Genomic DNA, 26,133 nt, shown 5'->3' with positions numbered 1-26,133 from the left:
AAAAATCCTCCTTATAAATCTGTTTTTCTCACCCTTTTTCTTTGATAATCTTTAATTTATGATCACTTGTTATTGATTCACTGATTAGTGGAAATATTTTTTCTCCATTTGGTCTATTAAAATCATTTATGAATTAGAAAACAATTCTAACTTATCCCTTAACCTCCAGTGTTAAGTCCAGTGGAAAATAGTTTAATGTACGCATTAGTTAACTTGGATAGACATACAATAAATTTGGGCTTTCACCTTTGGGTCCTGCGGAATGTCATGAATGGACTTTTGCAACTTTTTCACTTGGGCAGGGGTTAAGATTTACAAATTGTTTAATCTGGTGTAGATCCTGTTCAAAACCTGACAAGGATTTTGTATCTTTGTACAGATCCAGGATTATCCCATAATGCTGTCTTGTACTGCATAATCTTAAAGCCAGTCATTTGATGGGACTGAAGCAAAATTGTAGTTTTTCCTAAGCGTGCTTAATGATTCTACATTACTGTTTCACCTAATCTGTTATTTTGATTGCAAACTGTTCAATTTTAGGTGATGAAGTGCTAGAATGGAACGGCAGGTCATTGCAAGGAGCCACTTTTGAGGAGGTGTACAACATCATTCTTGAATCCAAACCTGAGCAACAAGTGGAGCTATTAGTTTCACGGCCTATCGGGTGAGTAGCTTCTTTGTTGACATCAAACTAGTTCCTATTTAACTAGGGTAATGAATGTCTTTTTACTGCACTTTTCAAATTCTTAAGCACTGTGTTCATAAATCCTCAGCCGTACTGCATATCCATTCATGGCAATATTGTGGTAATAAATCATTCTTAAGTCTATGCAAGACTGCTTAAATTTATTGGCTCCTTAAGGAAAAGGATAAACTGGGTCTCCTTGGAGCTGAACTGGCTCCAAGGTAATATGTTTGGTGATGGAATGTCAGAATTGAGCCAATCCTCTGTGCCGGTCTCGGTGGTCCAGTTTCTGAGCCAGGCGGATCTGCAGTATTCTAGGGCACTGCTGATAGCAGCACAGTGAGGCTATGGATGTCCTCCCAACATGTAAGGTGGTATATAAATGCAAATTCATGTTATATTGTTGTGTTTGCATATACAATATACAATACACAATCACCACACTTTACAGTAAATCCTGCAAAATATTTTAAACTATTTTGTGAATTTGAAGGGTGTTATATGAAATGCAAGGACTGGTTCATAACTGGAATGAACACAGTATTAGTGCAGTAAGATGAGTCAAATATGAAATCTATTCCTCGTGTGTGTGAGCCCACAACATAGATCTTCTCATAACACTACATGGATTTTTGTGGGACATTGCAAATTAACTGCCACATTTGTCTACAAAATACACTCACTACATTTTACACTAAATCCTGTAAAACGCTTTGAGACATTTTTTCCAGCGGCTCTATATCAAAGGCACTAAATCAAATGCAAGGATTATTATAATTTAGGAAAGGTAGACATTAAACTGCCACTCTCACTTCAAGAGGCCTTAAGGACAGCTGGTCCTGGCAAAGGATACAGCATGCTTTCTCATAGTGGTACTCCTTTGGGTTTGGCTTAAGTCAAATTCCTTCACCTGGGGTCTTCAATTTAAAAAAAATCAGAGTTTATGTTTTTGATGAAATGGTATTTTTGACATTGGAACATGGCGTAATCACCAGATCTTCCTGTTTCCTTGTAACATTTAGGGATATTCCCCGGATACCAGACAGCACTCATGGACAGCTAGAGTCAAGTAAGTTTGATTATTACTGTCCTCTGGAGCAGTGCTTTTGTTCTAGATTGTTTTATGCATATGCTAAAACATGTATTTACTGTTAATACTTCTGCTGTTAAGAATAAAGGATGTGGATTCTTTTAAAGAAATGTTTATGCGTATGCACACACAGGTTCTAGCTCCTTTGAGTCTCAGAAAATGGACCGACCCTCTATTTCTGTCACGTCTCCAATGAGCCCGAGCATGTTGCGAGATGCTCCACAATTCCTGCCTGGACAGCTCTCAGTATGTATAAATCAATTATATGCAGCTTTTTTCTCTCTGTTTATGTTGACCACAAATTTGCTTGGGATTAGCTATAACATATATCCAAAGGTCTATCTCCGATATTTCTTAATAAGCAATCTGAATTGTTCAAATAGGAACTCGTTCCTGTAACTAGAAGTGCGGGCGGTGCTATCTACGATCTGAGAATTTCTGTAGTATTCCTTATTCCATTTAGAAATGTGGCAAACTAATGTTTATATATTGTCCTTGATGTTGATCCACTTCACACTCACTATCCCAATTGAAGCTCTGTTTCTTGCTAAACTATTGCACTTAGAATCCCAGGCTGTCCCTTATGTCCCTTCTTCTTTGAATCCATGGGGAGAAAAATCTGATGTGACAGTAGACTGGTGATAAATGATCACGTGGATTAAAATGAAGGTCAAACCAGATAATCATTATTGCCTTCCAGCAATGCCCCAACCCCCCCCCCCCAAACCCCTCCATTTCAGTACAATGAAAGCTGGTTGCAGGATGACAATGACTATCTGAGCAGGCTTCATTGTGCTGAATTTGAGCAGGGGGACTATTACTCTTGCAGTATGTTAACTGGTTTGACCTCAATGTTAGTCTGTGATAATTAGCACATCACCCATCACAAAATGGGAATGAATTTGTGCGATGTCATTTTCCTCCTTGTCAGCACTCTCTGAATATTCCCTATAATCTCTTCCCTGTCTAATTCACCAGGACTTTTTCAGTTGATTTATTGAGTATCTTGACTTTGTGGTGTTTTTTTTGGGGGGGTTAGAAATCAGTATAAACACAATCACAGGAATGTTGCCAAGACTAGTCTGAAAAATATGAAACTAAACATCGAGATGCACTGGATAGAGTTTTCCAAATCTCTTGTTTCATAATGTTGCATCAGATGCATTTGCCAATCCAATTCCTAAAGTTGGGAATACTGTTGAACCATGGACATTTGCATTATGGAAGGAGGCCATTCGGCCCATCATGCCTGGCTCCTTTAAGAGCAATCCTTTCAGTCCCATTTACCTGCCCTTCCCCCACACTCCTATATATTACGCATTTTTAGGTAGCTATCAAGGACCTCTTGAAGGCTAAAATGGATTTTGCCTCAACCACCACTCCGGGCAGGGCATTCCATATCTGAACTACTCTGTGCATTAAAAAAAAAATTCCTAACCTCCTTATTGGTTCATTTGCCCAGTTAAATTGATGCCTTTTTGTAGAGGCCCAGACCTTAAGTGTTAAAGAGTCCAAATGAAAAAATAAAATGATTTCCATGTGGATGCCTCTTTTTGGGCTCCCCCGATCCACCCTGTTATAAATGTGTTAGAGTTTAACTATTTTCTGTCTGTATAATCCAGTGTCACCTTTATGTAGTGATCGAAGAAATGGATTGTGGGGCGATACGGTAATATGTTTGCTGTTGTAACTGTTTATTTTAGAGCACTCTTTCAGTTTCTGTTTCTGGACGTACTTTTTTAGTTTTTATTTATTTTCTTTGTTGTTTAATTTTGCTTACCAGAGCCAAAGCCTTAGTAGAAGAACAGCACCTTTTGTCCCTAGGGTTCAGGTAACAGTACCATATATATCTGCAATTACTATCATTTGGAAAATGCACCAAAATAACCGGTTGACAGCAAATTTCATTTTCTGCGTGTTCCCCTTTTTGGCTGTATTGCATATCTGCATATCTTAAACTCCCTGAACATCCTACCAGTCCTGAGGAAAACACTGCATGGTTTCAGTGACTGGGCTCATCCCCATTGCCATTACTCGGTGTTCAAAGGCAATGAGCTGCATTTTCCAACTTGCATAAATCCTTTATCCTTTAGTTGATCATTGGCAAACAAATGATACCTAAACAAATAGAAGATCTTCAATATATTCGGTTAGCTCCCTACTCCGTTAACTGAGTAGCAGGATTGTATTCTCCTCTGCAAGCCTCCAGCCACATTTGAACATGAACATACTCACAGCTGTGTGATTCGAGCCCAACAATGCCTGTTTTTCCACTCAACTGCTTAGTGGCTTGACACCAATGTGGGAGGGTGTGGGTAAAGGTGGGGACTAGGATGGACAACTACAGGAGATGAATTGAATGAGGCAAAGCCCATGATGGGGTAGTTTTTATGTGATCCATGGAATGGCCTCTTCCATGCTTTATGTTCTGCCTCCCAAGTCTGAATGCATTCAGGCCATAAGATGCCCCATCTCGTGGACAAACTGAGAACTGACACATCTCCCAAACTCAGACAGGCAGTATCAAGACATGGATACCTGGTAGACACGTTAGACAGCCTAAAGAACAAATAGTCCACCTTCTGATAGGATTTACCAAAAACACTGGGCATGATTATACTATCTGGTATTACAATACAGTACAAATTTAAATTTATATAGCATCTTTCACAAGGAAGGGAGACAAGGTGGAGGGGACTCCAGGATGGAGTTCCACAGAGCGGGGGCAGAATGGCTGAAAACTGGGTAGGTTGGTCAGGGGACATGAAGCAGGTTGCAGAGTGGAGGGAGAGGCTGGGGCAGAAGAGCAGAAAGCCTGGATATTAACAGATCTCAAAGTCTTTCAACCGCAAACAGCAGCAACATGATAATTATCACATCACACATCACATATTTCATTCCAGTGCAATTTCACTGGCAGTGAGAAAATTGCTGCCGTTTTAGGAGGAAGCACCTGGGAAGAACTTCAGCATAACTTGTACCAATTCTCATGGGAACAACTCAGCCAAAGCAGAGCTTGACAGAAATGACATTTTTGGAAAACAGAAATCTTTAGTAATCTTACTGTGATATAGTTAAAGGGTCCAACAGAACTGTGAGTAGTTTCTGGATAAAGGCGGTTGCAAGAAGTATTTAGGTACAATTTGTTTGCTAACGTACTGGAGTTTCAGTTTAGATATCATTCCTATTCCCTTCAAAGTCTTAGACTACCAATATGCTGTTTTGTTAAAACCTCATTTGCAAATTTTACAGAATGCTTCCTTGCTTTACTGCATGTTTGAGAAGTTGTGTATTCATCCTATTCCTAACTAAGTTTGTAGTTTTGAGTTCTTTGTCTCAACTCTGAGTTCCCCAATATGATAAAACTTAGTACAGTCGAAATTGATCATCTAGAAAACAGTGAGTGAGAGAGAAAAGATGGAAAAGAGAGTAAGGGAAAGAAAATCTAGAAAGAAGAATGAGAGAGAAAATTTAGAAGAGCGTGAATGGGAAAAAAAAGCTGGAGAAGAGTGAGAAAATGAGTGAAAGCAATTACATGCAATAAAAAAAAGTGAGAGCATGTGCATAGAATCAGTAAATGAAAGAGCAAAGGAGCCTGAGGAAAAGCACATTGAGACAACAACGGTGTGCAACTAAGTGAGAGAGAGAATTTACACCTGTAATGAAGCAACTTAAAGACATACCCCAGGCAGGTTTTCAACATTTTTGTTAATTTTGAAACTTGTATTACACAATTGATTCAGTCTCAAAGCAGTAAAGATCTAGCGACCTCCAGATTGTTGAGACCAGGAAAGGGTGTCCATTTTATTGTCTAATTTGTCATCTGTTTATTAATCTGTGTCCCTTTGTCTGATATCTTTAGTAAATAAAAGAGTTGTTCCGTGTGGCTCTGTGTATTGTTATCTATTAGCCCGCTCCCTGCAGTTGAATCCAACCAAAATGAAGTTAGACTATTTACCCTTCAGATGAGAGTACTACAAGAGTTTAATTACATCTGCAATTTAAGGTTCTAGTATAGTTCTGCTTGATGTTTTATTGATAGCTTTGAATTATCACTGGCTAGTGTATTGTCTTGTAGGCTATCACTTGAAACACATTTTAGACTGATTGAATGCTTTTATAATTCCATGTACATGACATGACACTAACAATATTAAGTACTTTACAGAGGCCACACACCAGTGCCCACACTCACGGAGCTAATGGAAGTTACGCAGATGAGCTGCAATGAAGTGTGATAGTTTTAGCCTAGAAAGTGAATGAAAGAGTGTTGAGTTTCAAAGCTTCTCAGACTTGTCTAATAAGTACGTTTATCATAGAATCATTTACTCTTTCAACAGATTAAACTTTGGTACGACAAAGTTGGCCACCAACTTATTGTAACAATCCTTGGAGCAAAAGACCTACCTTTCAGGGAAGAGGGGAGGCCAAGGAATCCATATGTCAAAATTTACTTTCTTCCAGACAGAAGGTAGGTTATTTGAAGCACAACTTCCACTGGAAATCTCTACAACTTGCCTTCTACCTCCTTTATATCCATTTTTCAGATTTGTGTCTAGTTTATTCATTGAATATCTCACTTTATGCATCTGAGGTAAAACAAGGTGCATCCCTCCAAGTAATCAGTCCATTCCAAGCAAAGGAAAATTTCCATGTGTAGGTCACATACAAGGGCAAAACTCTGCCTTTTTTGGGATACTTGGGTGCATGTGTCAGACACCCAGCTGACCTAAAAGAAAATTACGATGCATCTTTCCCACAATAAGAAATTGGCCCCTAAAGCAATCATAGTCCTCACCAATGCTTATTTTTTACAGCTTGCTAAGAGATATAACCCACCCTCTAAGGTAAAATATTTCCTCTATAGTCTGTGATGAGGAACACACTGTGTGAGGAATTGGAGAAATTAATGTAATCTCAGTTGTTTTACACCAGCACACTGGGCTAAGGCACTGCTGTAATCTCTGAAAATATTTAACTTCAATTGTTTCCAAAAGCATACAATTGTAAGTGCACTTTTGTTCCCCGACATATTCAAACTTGCAGAATTTAAATAGGCAGGAATTATCTTAAGAGGTCATTCATGTATTGTGGCTATATAGAGCCAGCTGTTTTCTTTAAAAAAAAGCTTACAAAGTGGCATTCCTCAGCATTCACTTGAATAAACTATCGCCCACTGGGTGTCACACACCCTTCCAAGGTTCTCCCTTTTAAGAATCCAGTGCCCACCATTTTTTACTTTTAGGTGAGCAGATTTTTGTTTTGTAAATTTTAGATCCTGAAGTGGCTTCTTAAGGTTTTTTGTTGTTGAATATTTATTTCCCAGCAATAAGTTACCAAGGTGATGTTGAAGGAGTGGAGGGTGACATTTTCACTTTAACCAAACCCAAAATTAAGGTTTAACAAGTGGGCTAACTGGGCCTGAAACCACCCGGTCGGTCACTTGGTGAAACGTTAAATAATTGGATATAAGATGTAGAAGGAAAGCCAAAGAGAAGTTGGGGAGATATTGGGGTTGTCAGAGAGGTCTGCTGTTCTGTCCTGTTCTTAAAAAAAAATGCAGAATTTCTGACTCAGTGAAAAGACAGTTGACACTTAGCTTAGGGATACTGTGGAATCCAAGATCATAGCTGAGAGCATATAAATGCAGGATAATGTCCCTGGGATAATTACTGACAAATGAAGTTCAATGCAGGTAGATGGAAAGTATCCATATTGGCAGTCAAAATAAAAGGCGCATCTACTACATGAATGTGATAGAGCTTATCAAGGAAGAGGCTGAAAGAGACCTTGGGGTTTTATTTGGCTTGTGTTCAATATAAGAACATAAGAACATAAGAATTAGGAGCAAGAGTAGGCCATTCGGCCCCTTGAGCCTACCCCGCCATTCGATAAGATCATGGCTGATCTTCTGACCTAACTCTAATTACCTGCCCTAACCCCATATCCCCTAATCCCTATATCTTGTAAAAATAAAAATTGTTCACACAGTGATCAGCAGCAATAAACAGATTGAACAGGATGCTGGGTTACATTGCCAAAACAGTGGAATCCAAATCCCCCAAAATCATGTTGAAGTTCTACAGTGCTCTGTACCAGACCTGATATACTGCATCGACTTATAGTTGGCATGACACAAGGGGGCAGGTCAGACCCCAGCATGCTGCTATGGGACCTAGAAAGTCAGAGATGATATTATTAATAGACTATTACGTTTAATCTATCTGTGCACAGAATTGCAAAGTCAGAAGTCCAGGAATAGGTCAGATACTTGCAATCTTACCTGAAGATAGTGCATAGTCAAGCCACTAGCAATATTGGGAACAAAATAAAGGGAATTGTATCTTACCCCATAAAAAAAATACAGAATGCACAATCTGGATCTATGATGTATTTATATATTTCTTTAATGATGACTGTAAATCCCTTGCAATTTTCTACTTCTGAGTTATTAGGTTAAACGAGTTGTATCTCATTGTACCCTCTATCTATAAGGTGTATTTTAAAGAGGTTATAACATTTATTTTGGAAGAACTATATTCTCAAAGGTCCACTGTAGTCCCACTGTATTGGACACTAACTAAGTTATGCCGGGGAAGGTGTTTTTCTTATCTTTTTTGTTGATTTTAATAGAACTAAAATGAAATAACCTTTACACACATGGGAACCCCAAATATAACTGGTTTAACACTGTTACAGCATGGGTGCTGTTCTGAGATTAGGGCATAGTGGAAGGAGCTTTGACTACATCGAACCTTACTGTACCTGAACTAGGAATGCTTGTTAGGTGACAATGGTATGTTGAAGTCTCAATGAGGATACTCTTGTATGAATGCAATCCAGGGTCACTTTGTGAGTGTCCTGTGAGCAACTGTCCAGACATTTTACACATATATTAATTAGACATAGTTGTGCGCCTTCAGAAATATTTTCTTGCTGAAAGAAAAAGATCAGGCTGAGTTCTGCTTCTTATCACTATAGTAGGCAACCCCTGCTACAAAGTGAGTGTGTATTTCTGGACATCACATCTGGACGAGACTTGGTTTAGTTGTACCTCCAGTGTGAAACAGAAGTGAGTTAACATTTTAGAAGTGCCAGAGGGTAAGCAAAAACACAGCAGTGAAGACATGCTACTCCTGGTTTAGCTTTCCCCTCCCTCCTTTGCTTGGTGTCCAATTCCATCCCTGTGAAGCACTCCGAGATGGCACCCTAGATGAAGAACACTATATAAATGCAAGTTGTCGTTAAAAGTTATATCTGCAGCACTAACCTATGTTCCTTGATTGCTTGTCAGTGATAAAAGCAAAAGAAGGACAAAAACAGTGAAGAAAACATTGGAACCCAAGTGGAATCAGACGTTTATTTATTCTCCAGTTCATCGGAGAGAATTTCGGGAAAGAATGTTGGAAATTACCCTGTGGGACCAAGCTCGGGTTCGAGAGGAAGAAAGTGAATTTTTAGGAGAGGTAACATACATACATGCACACACACACACATAGACCACACACAAGTGCTTATGTCCATAATATTCTCCTATTCTCATGCATGAACCTGTAAATAGTAAATGAGTACAAAAGTTTTCAAGCCGTTAATGTTTTTTTTCATAGATTCATAGAATGTTACGGCACAGAAGGAGGCCATTCGGCCCATCAAGTCTATGCTGGCTCTTTGACAGGGCAAGTCACTTTCACTAACCCCAATCACCAGCTTTCTCCCCATAAACCTGCAAACCTGTCTTCCCCAGATATCTATCCAGTTCTCTCTTAAAAGCTGTTATCGAATCGGACTTCACGACCCTTTCAGGCAGATCATTCCAAATTTGAACAACTCGCTAAGTGAAAAAATTTCTTCTAACCTCCCCTCTGCTTCTTTTGGTAGATATCTTAAGACTGTAACCTTCTCTGCTCTATTGGGAAAAGTCCTAACTTCTCCAGTCTGTCCTCATAGCTAAGGTTCCCCATTCCTGGTATCATTCTCGTGAATCTCGTGAATTTGGAGTCATGTAGCTCAGTGGTTAGAGCACTCGCTTTGCAAGCGAGAGACCTGAGTTCAATTCCAGGCAGGTCAGGGCGAAACCTTGGGCAAGTTTCCTTACTCCACACGCCTAATAATAATCCCTCCAAAAACCCCCAAAAAATAAATTGGTCATTTTCAATCTACGACTGTTTTGTGGGACATTGCTGTGCGCAATTGGCTGCCGCGTTCGCCCACAAATATACAGTCAATTCACTTTACAGTGTGTTCTGTGAAGTGCTTTGGGACGTCCTCCTGACGTGAAAAGCGCTATATCAAATGCAAGGATTATTATTATTATTATTATTATCTCCTCTGCACCCTTTCCAGTGCCTTAATGTCCTTCCTGAAGTAAGGTGCCCAGAACTGGACGCAATACCCCAGCTGAGGCCTAACCAGTGTTTTGTATAGATTAACCATAACCTCCCTACTCTTATACTCTATGCCCCTACTAATAAAGCTCAGTACACCAAATGCCTTTTTTACTACCCCGCTACCTTTAATGATTCGCTTACTTGAACACCCAGATCTCTCTGTACGTTCACCCCCCTTAAGATTGAGCTACCAAGTCTATATTGCCTCCTATCATTTTTCCTACCCAAGTGTATCACCTCACACTTATCCACATTGAAATCCATCTGCCACATGTCAGCCCATTCCACCATTCTGTGTATGTCTGCTTGTAGTTGGTTACAGTCTTCCTCACTATTTACTACCCTACCTAACTTTGTATCATCTGCAAATTTGGAAATAGTGCTCTCTATGCCCAAGTCCAGATCATTAATATATATTAGAAAGAGCAGTGGTCCCAATACCGATCCCTGGGGGACACCGCTGCACACCTCCTTCCATTTCGAGAAACACTCATTAACCACCACCCTCTGCTTTCTGTCACTCAGCCGGTTCTTAATCCAAACTGCCACTGTCCCCTTAATACCGTGGGCCTCTAATTTTTTTATTAATCTCTTATGCGGTACTGTGTCAAAAGCCTTTTTGAAATCCATGTAAATAATAATAATAACAATCCTTGCATTTGATATAGCGCTTTTCATGTGAGGAGGACGTCCCAAAGCGCTTCACAGAACACACTGTAAAGTGTATTGACTGTGTATTTGTGGGCGAACGCGGCAGCCAATTGCGCACAGCAATGTCCCACAAACAGTCGTAGATTAAAAATGACCAATTTTATTATTGTTTTTGGTTTTTTGGAGGGATTATTATTAGGCATGTGGAGTAAGGAAACTTGCCCAAGGTTTCACCCTGCCTGGAATTGAACTCAGGTCTCTTGCTTGCAAAGCGAGTGGTCTTACCACTGAGCTATAGGACTCCACGAGTAAATAGCGTTCACCGTATTTCCCTCATCAACCCTCGCAATCACCTCTTCACAAAATTCTATTAGATTTGTTAGGCAAGATTTGCCTTTAACAAATCCATGTAGGCTGTCTCTAATTACCTCATGTTCCTCTAAATAGAGATGTATTCTGTCCCGGATTATGGTCTCCAGTAGTTTTCCTATGACCGAAGTTAGGCTGACTGACCTGTAATTTCCGGGTTTGTCTTTCTGCCCCTTTTTGTAGAGTGGGGTAACATTAGCCACTCTCCAGTCTCTTGGCACAATGTTCAGATGTGGGGCTAAAATTTGCAGTGTTCCTTATATATCGCCAGTGTAAAACCACCAGGTGGCAGCACAAACCCAAATTAGTGGTTTCTTTCTTTTCAGGTTCTAAGCGCTTGTCATTGTTATTCCAAAGTATAGTGGATGACTTTTATTTTGTACAGTTCAAGTCCGTGTGCATGCATTTGGTGACATCATCTGCAGACATGGGGTAAATTTCCACATGTATGCGGATGACACTCAACTCTACCTCTCTGCCTCCACCCTGAACTCCAGGACTACTGAGGTCCTGACCAACTGCCTGTCCGACATCAAGTCCTAGACGAGGGCTAACTTTCTCCAACTCAACGTCAGCAAGAGACCGAGGCCCTCCTGATTGGCTCGCGCCAGTGCCTCTGCACCTCAGGCGCTGGCAGCATCAGTCTCCACGGCTGTACACTCAACCTCACTAAGCCAGTCAGGAACCTGGGTGTCTTGTTTGACCCTGAACTGTCCCTTCTCCCCCACATCCGTGCCATGACCGGCACTGCCTACTACCACCTCCGCAACATTGCCAGACTCCGCCACTGCCTCACCTCTCAGGCTGCCGAAACCCTCACCCACGCATTCGTCACCTCAAGCCTTGACTGCAGGAACTCCCTCCTCATCCTTCCGAACTTTTCCCTCACAAGCTGCAGATCATCCAAAACTCTGCAGCTTGTGCACTCTCACGCACCAGGCTCCGTGACCCCATCACTCCCACCCTCGCCGGACTCCACTGGCTCCTCATCCCCCAGAGGATCGAGTTCAAGATCCTCGTCCTCACCTTTAAGGCTTACCATGACCTTGTCTCCTCCTACCTCTCTGACCTGCTGACTCCCTACCAACCTGCCCGCTCCCTCCGTTCAGCGGGCTCCAGCCTGCTCCATGTCTCCCGCCCGACCCGCCCTACCATCGGTGGCCGGGCTTTCAGACTCTCTGACCCCACACTCTGGAACTCCATCCCACGGTCCTTTCGCCTCACTTCCTCCCGTGCCTCCTTCAAGACACGTTTCAAGACCCTTCTCTTCGACTGTGCCTTTGGTCTCCCTCCCACCTCTCTGCCTTCCCTCACCCCTACACCACCCCTCCCCCATGCTCGGGCTCCGACATCTGACTGTTCAGCGCTTTGGGATGTCCTCCCGACGTGAAAGGCGCTCTATAAATGCAGTTTTGTTTTTGTTGTTTATTGTCTCCATTGGATATCACTTTTCCAGTGTTGTCCTACTGAGAAGGGCTGAAAGCTGCACTTGGCCAGAATTCAACACAACAATCAATCAAGTGAAGTTTTGTTGGTGGAGAAGATGAATTTTGTAGATTAACTTGGGTTGGGGTGTGGGGATGGGATGATGATGACGACTAACAAAAAACACTAAATTAGAGCCCAAGGGGTAAGACTAGAAAATGCATAACCAACATTGTCCTCCTTAGATTTGATAAAAGGCAGATGCTGGGACCTGAAAGCATTTATTTGGAGGGGTGTGCTGCCACCTGCTGGTTTAGTGTTCAATAAGGAATACCGCAAATTTTACCCATAGAATGTAACTTGCCTTATTTAGTTTGTTTGAAATATCTTTTCATGCTGATATATTCTCCATATTAGAAATAATTCACTTTCAAATGAAAATGGCAAGATTTAAAATAAATTCTCGTCCATGTTTTAAACTGTTGACCTACAGGGAGTCATTTGCTCATCACCAAGGAATCTTATTCTTTCCTCACAAAACACACAGTCACTGCACTTCACAATATATCCTCAAAAATGCTTTGAGCTTTCCTACTGACCAGAAAGGCACAACACCAAAAGTAAGGATTATTATTTTCCCTTTATCCTGTAAAGTAACACTCAGCCAATTAGTCCACCTGGACAAAATAACTCAAATTTTATGCTTAAAATTCAGGCGATGTTGGACCTCCTTGAATCCAAAGTTGAGAGAATTCACTCAGCTGCCTCTGCCATTGCATCTGCTACCCCCTCCCTATCTCCTCCTCCCACCCCGGCCCCTTCCCATCCCTCCCTCCACACCTTTGATCTTGTCTCCTCCTCCTCTCATCACCACCAAAACACGTATGAAACCTCCCACCTGCTCCCTCGACCCCATCCCTACCCCGCTCCTTACCTCCCAGCTCCATCTCCTTGCCCCTCTACTCACTGACATTGTTAACCTCTCCCTGTCCTCTAGTACTGTTCCCACCCCATTAAAAAATGCTGCCCTCACTGCTTAAAAACCCCTCCCTGGACCCTTCTCTACTCTTTAACTATCGCCCCATCTCCAACCTCCCCTTCCTCTCCAAGGTCCTGGAACAAGTTGTTGCTTCTCAGCTTCGCTCCTTCTTCTCCTGCCACTTCCTTCTCAAACCCCTCCAATCGGGTTTCCGTGTCGCCCACAGCACAGAAACAGCCCTGGGCAAAGTGACAAATGACCTTCTGTCCATCTGCGACCAGGGCTCCCTCTGCTTCCTCATCCTCCTTGACCTCTCTGCTGCTTTTGACACCTTTGACCACTCTATCCTCATCCACCACCTCTCCTCTCACCTCAACCTCCACGGCGCTGTCCTTGATCGGCTCTGTCCTTCAGGCGCTGCCAGCATCACCATCCATGGATACACACTCCACCTTGCTAAGCCAGTCCGGAACCTTGGGGTCTTGTTTGACCCTCAACTATCCTTTCTACCTCACATCTGCGCCATGACCCGCTCTGCCTTCCCCCACCTCCGCAACGTCACTCAGCTCCGACACTGTCTCACACCACAGGCCAGCGAAACCTTCATACACACCTTCATTTACATCAACACTCGACTATGCAAACTCACTGCTTGTTGGCCTCCCCAACTCCTCCCTCCACAGGCTGCAGATCAGCCAGAACTCTGCAGCCCTTATCCTCTCCTGCACTAGGCTCCGCGACCCTATCACCCCCATCCTTGCCCAACTCCACTGGCTTCCCATCACACAGAGGATACAGTTCAAGATCCTCACTTTCAAAACCCTGCACGGTCTTGCTCCCTCCTACCTCTCCGACCTCCTAACCCCCTACCACCCTGTTCGCTCCCTCCACTCAGCGGGCTCCGGCCTGCTTCACGTCCACCACCTTACTCTCCCCACTAATGGTAGGTGGGCCTTCTGCCACTCTGCCCCCACCCTCTGGAACTCCATCCCCCAGTCCCTCCGTCTCGCCCCCTCCCTCGCCACCTTCAAGACCCACCTCAAGACCTTCCTCTTTGACCATGCTTTCAATGTCCCTGCTTCCCCCCCTGCCCTCCACTCTCCCCCACTACGACCCCCAGCTTGGGTCTATAACTCTGTTTGTCCAGCGCCTTGGGACGTCCTCCCGACATGAAAGGCGCTACACAAATGTAATTTTGTTGTTGTTGTTAACCTGTGGTACTGGGCATATCAGTTCAAATGCAGTTCAAGTGTTGGCACTGAGGGTAAAAATTGCCTTGCTATTAATACCATATGCTGGCCAGTAAATATATCAGTGAACATTGATGGATGGTCAACCTTCTTTGCCTTCCAATGTAAATGATTGCACCAGCACTGTTTTGCGATTCTCATGTCTTTAGGCACTAAAAGCCTATTAGACTATTATGTCTTAAAATTTAAGATGGCATAAAATGGTGGAAGATTAATCTGCTTTACCTTTCTCTGAACCGTAGAACACAATTCTGCAGTTATTTGACACCACAGTGTAAATTATAATAAATTACAGGTTTATTACAGGCTGAAGTCTACCTTATTTGGGTTCTTTGCTCAAGCAAGACAATTTTTAAACTTAAAAAATGTAAGCCCTTTGCTTGTGCTCAGCCTGTTGTCATTTCTTTTTGTTTTATTTGCTTTGTCATTGCACTTTTTAAAAATTCCTAACTTGATTTGTGCTTTTTTTCTCGGGTTCTACCCAGTTCAAATCTTTTTGTCTTCTTTTCCTCTTCTGCCTCCCTGTTCCCAAACCATCACCTAATTTGGAACAACTGTTTTCAAAATGTTTATTCACTGGTTAAAAATCATCAGTATTTTTGCAGCCAATGCAGCAACTTTATCTGTCCTTGAGACAAGAGTCACTTCAAAACAAGGAATTAAAACCTTATTTGCGTTCCAATTTTCTAAACCCTTAATAATTTTAGATTTAAATCTCTCTCAAACTTCTCTTTTCAATAGAGAAAGCTCTAAGAAAGGGTGATTAATATTTCCCCATAGCTCTGCCCCTCAGTTCTGGGATTAATCCTGTAGCCCTCCAAGCAGTACATTTCCCAGGACAACCAATGTGTAAATAAATATACAATATGTTATTTTAAGTGTATGAGACAATTACTATTATGTAGTGAATAACGGCTACTGGGGAGTACATTACTCGACCATCATTTTAGCGAATTACACAGGTAATATTATAAACCACAAGATGAAGTCCAAGCAGTTTTCACATGCATGTAAAATCCTAGATAGGACAATATCCTCACAACTCACTCACTACAGTGGTTTGTTTTGTACAGTACAAATTTGTTTGTGCTATTTAGCGAGTTTTACTGAGCTCCATTTCTCACTGGCTACCTCTCATGTTGGGAGGATGTCCCAGCAGCGTGGGATGTCCTCCCAACCCGAAAGCTGCTATACAATGTAATTAGTTGTTGTGAAGTAGTCAGTTTTGGATGGTAAGAAACATTGTTTTAAATATTGAATTGGAACAAATTATGCAAAGAAACTGCAAGGCATTTACTGTGTTTTCAGTAATTTGAGGTTTAGAATCCATTCCCTTGACACTTGGCAGGTGTATTATGTGAGTTGTGTAAACACAAATTTACAGAATTATATAACCAACAACAGAGGAGAAAGATTCATTAATAATGTAATTCACCAATTCTTCTTCTGATTGAGTTAACTATATAATTAAAATAATGTATAACTCATCTGTGTGAATGTGTTCACATGTGGGCCAAACGTGCCTTTAGTCACATGTAAATTGTACAAACCAATAGACCCATAATAGCTTTGTCTGCAGTATCAGACCATTGTGTTTTTAGGAGATGTTTGAGAATAACGTGTACAGTTCAGTACACACTGATAGAGGAAAGATGATGAAGCCCGATGGGTTGCAATTTATATCCCACAAGGGTTGACCAGATAACATAAATAATAATAATACTTTTATTTGATATAGCTCCTTATCATGTCTTTGAGATGTGTCAAAGCGCTTCACAGGACATACTGAAAAGTGAATTGATTGTATATTTTGTATAGCAAAATGTGGCAGCCGATTGCTCACAGCAGTGTCCCACAAACATTTGTGGATTGAGTGACCAAATTATTATTATTTATTTATTTTTGAAGGGATTATTATCCCAGAAAAGCGATCCGTCAGTCGACTAACAACCGGGTTCCTACTTGCTGTTAGGCAAACAGACGTATGGAGTAAGGAAACCTGCCCAACATTTCAACGTGCCCGGGAATCAAACCCAGATCCTCTTGCTTGCGAGATGAGTGCTCATACAAGTCACACTTACTTACGTACTTACGTACGTACGTATACTTGCTTGCTTACTTACTGCCAAGCCACTTGAGAGATGCAGATTGCATCTCGCTACTCCTCATCAGAAGCCTAAATCTTTCATGGTCTTAGCCTTAAGATCTCTTTGTCTTAAAAAGATTGTGCAGTACGTTGAAAAATTCATAAATTAAAATAGTAATAATAACAATCTGCGTGTTTGATTAAGTGCCTTTTAACATTATCAAAGTGCCTCAAAGCGAATTCATACTAAAGTGTTTGGAAGCAGGTTCTTTTTAAGGACTGCAGAAAATCGGCTTTCAAATTAAATTTAAGAATTTTTAAAAATTCTGAACAATCTTAAATTGCAAGTTATTTGTCTTAAGGCTACGATCATGGAACATTTCAAACCTTTTACGTTCTGTTTGTACCGCACAAAAGGGTAATTAGGCATCAGATAAAGATGTGCTTGTTTTAACTGCAAATAACATTGGTTTGATGTTGAAGTGACTGTAAATTCCTTTTAACAATGTGCTATAAAACAGATGGTGTTCACTAAAACAAACCTTCATTATGCGCTTATAGTGGAATTTCTCATTAAAATGTGGAACACAAAGTTTACTCAAATTAGTGTTCAATTATAAGGTTGTGGACTCAAGTACCTTGTCGGGACTTTAAACTCATAGTCTAGGCTGGCATTGATTCCCTTGCAGTGCTGAGGGTGTGCTTAACTGTTGGAGGTACCATGCATCGATGGGACATTAATCAAGATTGCATCTGCCTGTTCAGATAGACGTTTAAGATCCTGGTGACCTGCCAATATTCTGCCAAATAAAATTGGTCATTCACTTCATTGACTGTTTGTGGGACATTGCTCTGAGTAAATTGACTGCCATACTGGCTTACAAAATACACATTATACTTCACATTAAAGTCCTGTGAAATGTTTTGAGACGTCTTGACAATGTGCTAAGGCGCTATCAAATGAAAGGACTATAGTTAAGGCTTATTATAACCAAGCAATAGTTCATGTCTTCGAGATGTGTCAAAGTGCAGATATCTTCTTCATCTGAGGTAGAAATGCTTTTATCTGTCAAAGATGCTAAAAAGGATAATTGTTGCGCATTTGAAATATTGCATCGATCTGTAAATTTTCTAGATTTATTTCTATTCAATGCTAGTGTCATACATCTCTGTCTATCACCTATCTTCCCGTTACAGATTCTTATAGAATTGGAAACTGCTCTGCTGGATGATGAACCACACTGGTACAAACTACAAACACATGACGTTTCATCAATGCCACTTCCTCAACCTTCACCGTATACCCCACGTAGACACCTGCACGGTGAAAGTCCAACTCGGAGGTTACAAAGTATGTCCACAGTTCATGCATTCATTTTTTTTCCCCCTAAAGATGGCGAGTATGAACACAACTTACTTTGTCTGAATTCTAGACAAGTTCTAGAGTAATGTCTAATGCTTAAACATTAAAGATTAAGGGTCTGGAGCTCTAGCTTATCCAGTGAATTGAGCAGGAAGGTTCCAAAGGGAAGTAGGGAGACAGTTAGGTGCTTTCAAATGTAATAGTGACCTAGCTAGAGGTACACAAATGTGGATGCTGTTCTCGACTGTGAATCTCCTATAGCCGAATATCCTGCCAACATTCACTGTCTGGTCTTGTACATGCGTAATGGCAACTTGAACAAGGTGCCAAAGGATGAACTGGACTCATGGAGGCATAGGACGGAAAAGTGGCAAGGATTTTCTTTTTTTTGCGAAGCATCAAAGAACCCCCCCCCCCCATCACTTTGGAGAATGAGGATTAAAACAATCCTCACACCTTAAGTTGATCATTTGGTAAATTATGTTTTCAACATAATTTGTAGAATAGAATCCTAAAACGCTTGTGGCATGGAAGGTGACGATTTAGCCCACCATGTCTGTGCGAGCACTTGCTCCCCCACTGGAGCCATGTTCTCTTATCCCACTCTCACTAGTGTTTCCTGAAACATTTAAATATTTATCCAATTACTTTTTAAATGCTATTTAGGACTCAGTTTCATCAGCCATTTGTGTAAAAGAATCCACATGATAATATTCCTTTGTTCGTTTATAACAAAAAAGCTTCTAGCCTCACCCTTTTAATTTTGGCGATAATGTTCAATTTATGTCCTCTCATTGTGCATGTGCTGGAAAGAATCAATGCTTCAAGGCCATGTCATAATTTCTGATGTTACACAGTGATAATAGTTACCTAGAGGAATATTGTTCAAATGAATTTTATGATGGTGAATGGATTAACATGTCAAGATGAATTGTTACTTTGTTCTGATCTGGATGGTTGATGTTATTACTTTACAGCATATTGCTGATTTTTTTTGCAGAGCTCTAATGTTCAGCTGAAGCATAAAGAGTATCTTGTTGCTCTCGGTGTGAGGCAAAGCATCATTACCCATAGAGATTAGAACCATGGCATGACATTACAAGTTATTTTGTTCAATTCCATGCAATTGGCAGAATCGTGAAATCCTAATTTGGATTTTCGTCAATTGCGGCACTTCCACTTCACTACTCCTGATATTGTGTTGGGATACGAAGAGAAACACAGGGTGCATGCAGTTAAATGGGCCGTTAATAAGTGGTTGGAGGCTAAGTTTGTACCGACATACTATAAACCAGGAAGGCCACAGATTTGATGCCTAATTTGTGTTGAACTGGCTGTGGTCAGCCAAGACACTGGCTGAAGAACTACAATTGGCCTCAGTTTTCTGTCCCTAGGCGAGGATCAGTAAAAATCAGATAAGAATCCTGTTTTTAATCTCTAATCAGTGAACCCATTTAGAGTGTTTATCACTAATGGGTGAGGACAGAACTGAGCTAGATTGTGATTATCTTCACGGTCACACTAACCACTGATGCTCATGGTCTAGACAGTGCCAAATATGGGAGAGAAACTGAAAAACAGCAGGCTCCCACAGGATAAGAGAGCAGGGGCAGAGAAATCAGCTATCTTTTTAAAAAAATGGGCTGGGAGCGTGACATAATGGATATTAATGAAATTTGCGTTAGATTGCTACAGAGGATATTTGCTTTGCATGAATATAGAATGCAATCATAAGCTCCCATTTCCCAATATCTGTCACATTCCTTGTGCAGGCTAGTGGTTCAGTGAAGGTGGGTAACACTTGCATCCTTCTCACAGCCAGTTCGGAGTGGATTGGTACAAGCAAGTCTTCCACCGTTGTCCTCATCCTTATCCTCCCTGCCAGTGTTGGCCTGTGGTATGGACAGCACTGAACTAAAGTCCGTGAACTGGGGCAAAACTATTCTTAGTGATGATTTCATTTTCCTACGTCTACCCCTCCTACCTTTATTGCACATAAAAGAAGATATTCAGATCAAAATAGTCACTCTGTTTTGTAAGAGTCACACTGTAGGGCTGAGACTATTTTACAGTTAAAAGCATAGTGACTGAGACTACTCCTTGTTTATATACTAACATTGAATATTCCACTGCCATTTTAATTTTTTAAATAAATAATCAGCGGTCTGAAAAGGTGAAAGGAAAATATGCAAAAAGCCTATAAATTTCACAAAAAATATTGTTCAAGCTGCCCTGAAAGTGTGAATTTTCAAAAAAAAAGAAAATTTATTCTGCATTATTTATATCCCAGGTTTATCCATTCCACTAGCTCCCCATCCCAAAGAGGAGAGAGTTCAAAATCCTCATCCTCACCTTCAAGGCTCTCTATTGCCTGCCCCTCCTACCTTTGTGATCTGCTAACCCCATATCAACCCAGTCTGCTTTCTCTGCTCAGCAGGCTCTGGCCTGCTCTACATCCCACGCCCGTCCACCCCACCATCACCAGTCGGGCCTTTTGCCTCTGCCCCTACCCTTTGGAACTCCATTCCACATTCTCTTCGCCTCGCTCCCACCCTTGCCTTCTTCAAGGCATGTCCCCCCCACTCCCCCCCCCCCCCCCCCCCCGGGGTCCAAATTGATGACTGTCCAGCACATTGGGACGTCCTCTTGATGTGAAAGGCACTATACAAATGTAACTTTGTATTGTATGCTGCTACAGCAATATTTCCTTTAAAGTACATGATTCAGCTAAATGATTTCAACAACTGGAAAGCCTGTATTTCCACATAAAACAACAGAGTGACCAATAAAACAGTTAGTAGATAGGACAGAGATGAGCACAAGTCAACAGGGGCAGTTCGAGATCTTGTGTTTTTTGATTAGCTCAACTAGTTTTAACAATATAAGTTTTAATTTTGCTTTAATGCCTGCTCTGGTAGCTAAATGATTACTTGATGGTAATTATCTACTCAGAAATAACCAGCTTGTGTGAATCCAGCATTGGTTATATCTGTTAACAAACTAGGCATATTTACTGTTCATTTCCATTATTTGCTTATTTTCATCAGTGTTGTTCCATTCTGATATTTATTTTCCAGATACAGTACCATATTCGTTATACTCAGGTAAATGCTTAGAATTCCTCCGTGGTTTTAGAGAGAGAAAATAACACGTGTTGGTGTGTTAGAAATGAGCATCAGAACGTGATTGTTGCAGAGTGTTCTGGCTGTGCATGTAGAGAGATGCTGAGGTACATACATGATCAACTTCACATCCTATTACACAAGCTTCATCTCATCTCTCTCCTGAATGCCTTTTTTTCCCTGTCTCCCTTAACATTACTTCAAAATGATTGTTTCATCAATCACTCCTTGATTATATTCCTGTGCTTGATAGTGATCTTTTTCACAGATTTTGGAACAGGGCTTGAAACTGTATAATGACTCTATTAGCCTTTCACAGTATTACTCTAACAGATTCAGCACTTGTCTTTTTATGCTTTACAAGTAAGCAAACAAACAAAATGTGCAACTGGCTGGAGAGCCTTGCATAGAAATCACTAGTGCGTCCTGTGTCTTCATTTGCAAAACAATTTTTTAGATTTCATTGAGACCTAAAGTAGACTTATGTATATAGAAAATGTGCTTGTTATATTACTGCAAGTTGCAGTCTTTTTCAAAGGGATGGGATGGAATTGGAATTGCAGGTTATTCCCTTGCAGGACTCCAGCTGCTAACAAGGTTATTCTTGCTAATAATAACTCACTAGTCATTGCTGTTCTACAGTAGCTTATGTTGCACAAGATGCAGCCATGACCCACACTAATTCTAGACTTTGCTGGATTCATGAATTTCCAATTTGCATATCTCATACAGATCTAACAATCTGACATTCCCAAAAAAGGACAAGGACACCTTCAGGAAAGAAGAGCATTGGAAATGCAACATTTGCAGAGTGTTTTTTTTAAAATAATTAAGTGTAGTGGTAACCTATATCTGTCACAGACTCTATAACGGACACCCTGAAGTTGAATAGTTGTTATAGTATTTTTAGCTTAGGAAAAAAATTGGTGCAAAATAAACACTGTCATTCAACTATTTTATTAGGTGGGGGAATAGTATCCATTTCTTAGTTGAATCAGTAAGTTACATTTTTCTACAATAAATTTAAATAAAAAGCTATTTGTTTCCATCCTATTTTTCTCTAAATTTAAATAAAGTAAACCTATTTTGTTTAACTAAATTAGGCTACATTTCTATAAAAGTTAAAACCATATACATAATCTATTTACAATGTAACTTTCCTTCTATCCAGTTTAGTCCAGTTTAAAAACACATATTGTTTATAGTTGAGTGAGATTGTTATATTGTTACCTTGTAAAGACCTTTTAAATAGAATTGGGACATCCTTGAGGGAGCTCCTCTTTCATATAAAAAATTCCCCTTGTCCAGCACCGTGATATTAGAATAGCCAATCTCACATTGTAGGACCAGTTTCTGTCACTTTCTAATATGCCACTAAACAATAATATGTTTTTTATTACACGATACATACAGAGTATTGTAATGTATGTGATTTCATTATTTTCAATAAATGATTTCATGGAAGTAGCAACTTCATACTTGGCCTCTGGATGAGCTATCATCTTATAGAACAGAATAGAATCACTCAAATGGGTATAGCTAAATACCTGGGAAGTAAAAATATTAAGCAATGTTGGATGGTCGGTTTCATTAAAACAGGTGATTTAAACAAGTTTAAACATCATGGGATAATTGGCTTCCTTCCATGCTAACATTTTCTTTGCATTTATTGAGTCTTAGCACTAGCACAGAATTAGTTAGGTTCAAGTGGGATTTAGTGGGATGCAGATCTGGCATCTTGGCAGAAGTGAGATGAAATGGGATCTTATGCAAAAATGTAAACAAGGGGAACTGATGAACTGAAGGATGTGTTGAGTACCTGCAGACACTGCAGCAAAGACCCCAATATCCCCCAGTCTAGTACTGTGCTTTCAATTGCCAATCCATCAAATCCCTGGAAGAGATTAAAACACTTCTGCTTTGCTCATGATTTGGGAAGACAACACACGGCATATATAACAGAAAATGTAACAGTAGTCGTTTCCAATAAAAAGCCTACAAATCTGTATTAAGCCAGTCACAATATTTCCCCCCTGACTCTGCAAACATTTCCATCGCGAAAACTTAAAAATAAATAAGACAATACTAGGCTTAGAGCAATTGGGACATAATTAAAAAGGGCAATCAATCCCTCTACAGAATTGAATCCAGAAATTGACTGCAGTGAGCATAGGGGAGATAAGCATGCTATAGATATACAGTAGATGAGAATTAGATTGCTTCTGCTTTCCTTTGATATTGTAAATACATGTACATAGAAAACAGTAGCTAATAGAGCTTATAAACCTGCTTTCTGGTCTAATAAATATCTTGTTTTTCTGTAAAGTCATTTATAATTCTTTTACGTGTGTGCATGTTGTGAAGTGGAAAGAAATGTATTTAATGGCTACAAGATTCCAATCTGGAAAATGAGCAAAACATACTTAAAAATCTGTATCTTTTGACTTCAGGATCACAACGCATCAGTGACAGTGAAGTGTCTGACTACGACTGTGATGATGGTGTTGGGGTTGTTCCTTCAGGTAAGAAGAGCTTCACACAGCAAACATGCTTTTATTTAAACCTGCCTCTTTGACCATACCCATGGTCACCTACCTCATGCTCCCTTGCTTGGTGTTCAACCATGCCACTGTGAAACTCTGAAATATTATCCTCATGATTAACATCTGAGTTGAGTTCTGTGGGACCCAAATCCAGAACCAATGAAAAGCTATTAGCCAAATATGTAATAATAATTTTCCTTCCATTTGATATAATGCTTTATCACATTTCCATGAAGTCTCAAATCAATTCACAGGATTTATTGGAGTGAAGAATACAACATTCCATTAAATAATTATTGCCAATGATAATTATCACCATCAAATGGCAGATATTTTACTCTGTTGATCCACATGACTTTGCATGTATCATAAAAACTCTGTTAAGGTAGTTAGTAGGTTGGCTATTTCGCCATTTCAGTGAGGTGCCCCTCATTAGTGAGTTTAAGATTTTGGTCACTGTCAGTTTCAAATAACCGGAAAGATATCCTGGTAACATATTGCCCTCATTACTGAGGTGTCCACAAGCATGAGGAGCTGCCATATATAGGGAGTTTATCTCGGTGTCCTGGCCAAAAATCCTTCACAGAGAATTGTCCATTCACTTCATAGCTGATTTTAGCCATTACATTGCTATAGAAAATTGGCTATCATGTTTGCCTGCAAAATACAGAGCCACGACACTTTACTGCACTACACAGTGAATTCTGTGAAGTACTTTCAGATGTTCTCCCCACGTGGAAGACTATTATTATTATTCTATAGATTATAATCATTTTGAATAGTGAACCTGTGGAACAGGCTCCCTAGGTCTCCCTTGAAGCAGGAAGTGTTGATTCTTTCAATCACAGATTAGATGGTTTTCTTTTAGGAAATAACATTATGGGATATAGTACATAGGTAGTTTGGGACACATGTGCATGCGACTGTCAGGAAGGCGAACTAGATGGACTTTGGTCTTTTTTCGTCTAGCATTTCTTAGGTTCTTATTTCTTTGAAATTTGTGCTGTTGAATCATAGGAGTTAAGTTTGCAATATGTGATGATAATAATTAATACTGGTGATGACTGTAACAAGAGACAAATTTTGTGATTTTGTACCTAGTACTTGATGATTGGTGGAAGCTAAATACCCCTCCGTCTTCTGGTGGTGGTTTCTCCCACCAACCTGTTCAGCAGTGTCTTGTGTTATTTTTTTAAAACATGTTTTGGTTTGAATTGTAGCTGCTGGAACGTTTGTTAACTTCAACTTTTTAGTTTCATAGTTATTTTTAGTACCTGGTGAAGATGCTTGAATACCCTGTGGAGTCCTGTAGCTCAGTGTAGACCACTTGTCTCGCAAGCAAGATGACCTGGGTTTGACTCCCAGGCAGGGCAAAACAAAACGTTAGGCAAATTTACCTAGCAGTAAGTAGGAACCTGGTTGTTAGTTGATTAGCCGATCGCTTTCCGGGAATAATAATCCCTTTTTAAAAAAAAGAAAAATTAAGAAATAATTATCTGGTCACTCAATCCACGACTGTTTGGGGTCACTGCTGTGACCCCACAAAATATACAGGCAATTCATTTTGTGGTACATTCTGTGAAGTGCTTTGAGACATCTCGAGGATGTGATAAGTCGCTATATCAAATGCAAGGATTATTATTATGTAAAGCATGCTCTTTCCAGGCCCAATTTAAGAATTTTCAGATCTGACACACACTTACTGGGTTATCATCATTATCATCATCGGGCACACACATACTGCAAAAGCATGGTAACATAGAATATGTTTGAAGTGAAATCCTGAGTTGTATCAACTATAGAACTGACGAGGCGTTTTGATATTTTATAAGAACCAAGTCTAAAACCTCTTTTGTGTACATTTTGTTTTTATTGTGTATTAATTTTGTATTTTTTTCGTATTGTATTTCTGACTTCAGATTATAGGCACAATGGGAGAGACATCCAGAGTTCAACGTTATCTGTTCCAGAGCAGGTCATGTCATCAAACCATTGTTCACAGCCATTGCATCGAGGTAGCAGCATGGGAAGGAACCGTTCCCGGTCCCCCAGTGTCCCTCCTCCTCAAAGGTATGATTATAAACACTGATCTATGCATTTCTATGAAACCTCTGATGTCATACTCTGGCTGTACAATCTCCAGTAATGCACAATACTGCATACAGTTCTGGTTACTGCGACGA

The 26,133-nt window shown here is 40.4% G+C and overlaps 1 protein-coding gene across 4 annotated transcripts in view; it reads left to right on the top strand.

Annotated features, from left to right (window-relative positions):
- rims2a (regulating synaptic membrane exocytosis 2a) overlaps window positions 1–26,133 on the top strand; it is a 390,995-nt gene that overhangs the window by 183,074 nt on the left and 181,788 nt on the right. For 3 of the 4 annotated variants that reach the window (XM_042332190.1, XM_042332192.1, XM_042332191.1), the window contains exons 6-13: window positions 541–664; window positions 1,708–1,754; window positions 1,909–2,021; window positions 6,116–6,246; window positions 9,070–9,241; window positions 18,120–18,273; window positions 23,858–23,929; window positions 25,870–26,020. In XM_042332190.1, the coding sequence (XP_042188124.1) occupies window positions 541–664; window positions 1,708–1,754; window positions 1,909–2,021; window positions 6,116–6,246; window positions 9,070–9,241; window positions 18,120–18,273; window positions 23,858–23,929; window positions 25,870–26,020 (964 nt within the window). Of the gene's footprint in view, window positions 1–540; window positions 665–1,707; window positions 1,755–1,908; window positions 2,022–3,558; window positions 3,607–6,115; window positions 6,247–9,069; window positions 9,242–18,119; window positions 18,274–21,362; window positions 21,390–23,857; window positions 23,930–25,869; window positions 26,021–26,133 lie in introns of all 4 variants that reach the window. The other variant, XM_042332189.1, reaches the window with a different exon arrangement.

Source organism: Callorhinchus milii, unplaced genomic scaffold (assembly GCF_018977255.1).
Source record: "Callorhinchus milii isolate IMCB2004 unplaced genomic scaffold, IMCB_Cmil_1.0 Scaffold2, whole genome shotgun sequence".
Taxonomy (NCBI): domain Eukaryota; kingdom Metazoa; phylum Chordata; class Chondrichthyes; order Chimaeriformes; family Callorhinchidae; genus Callorhinchus; species Callorhinchus milii.
This window is presented reverse-complemented; position numbering and strand designations above follow the sequence as displayed.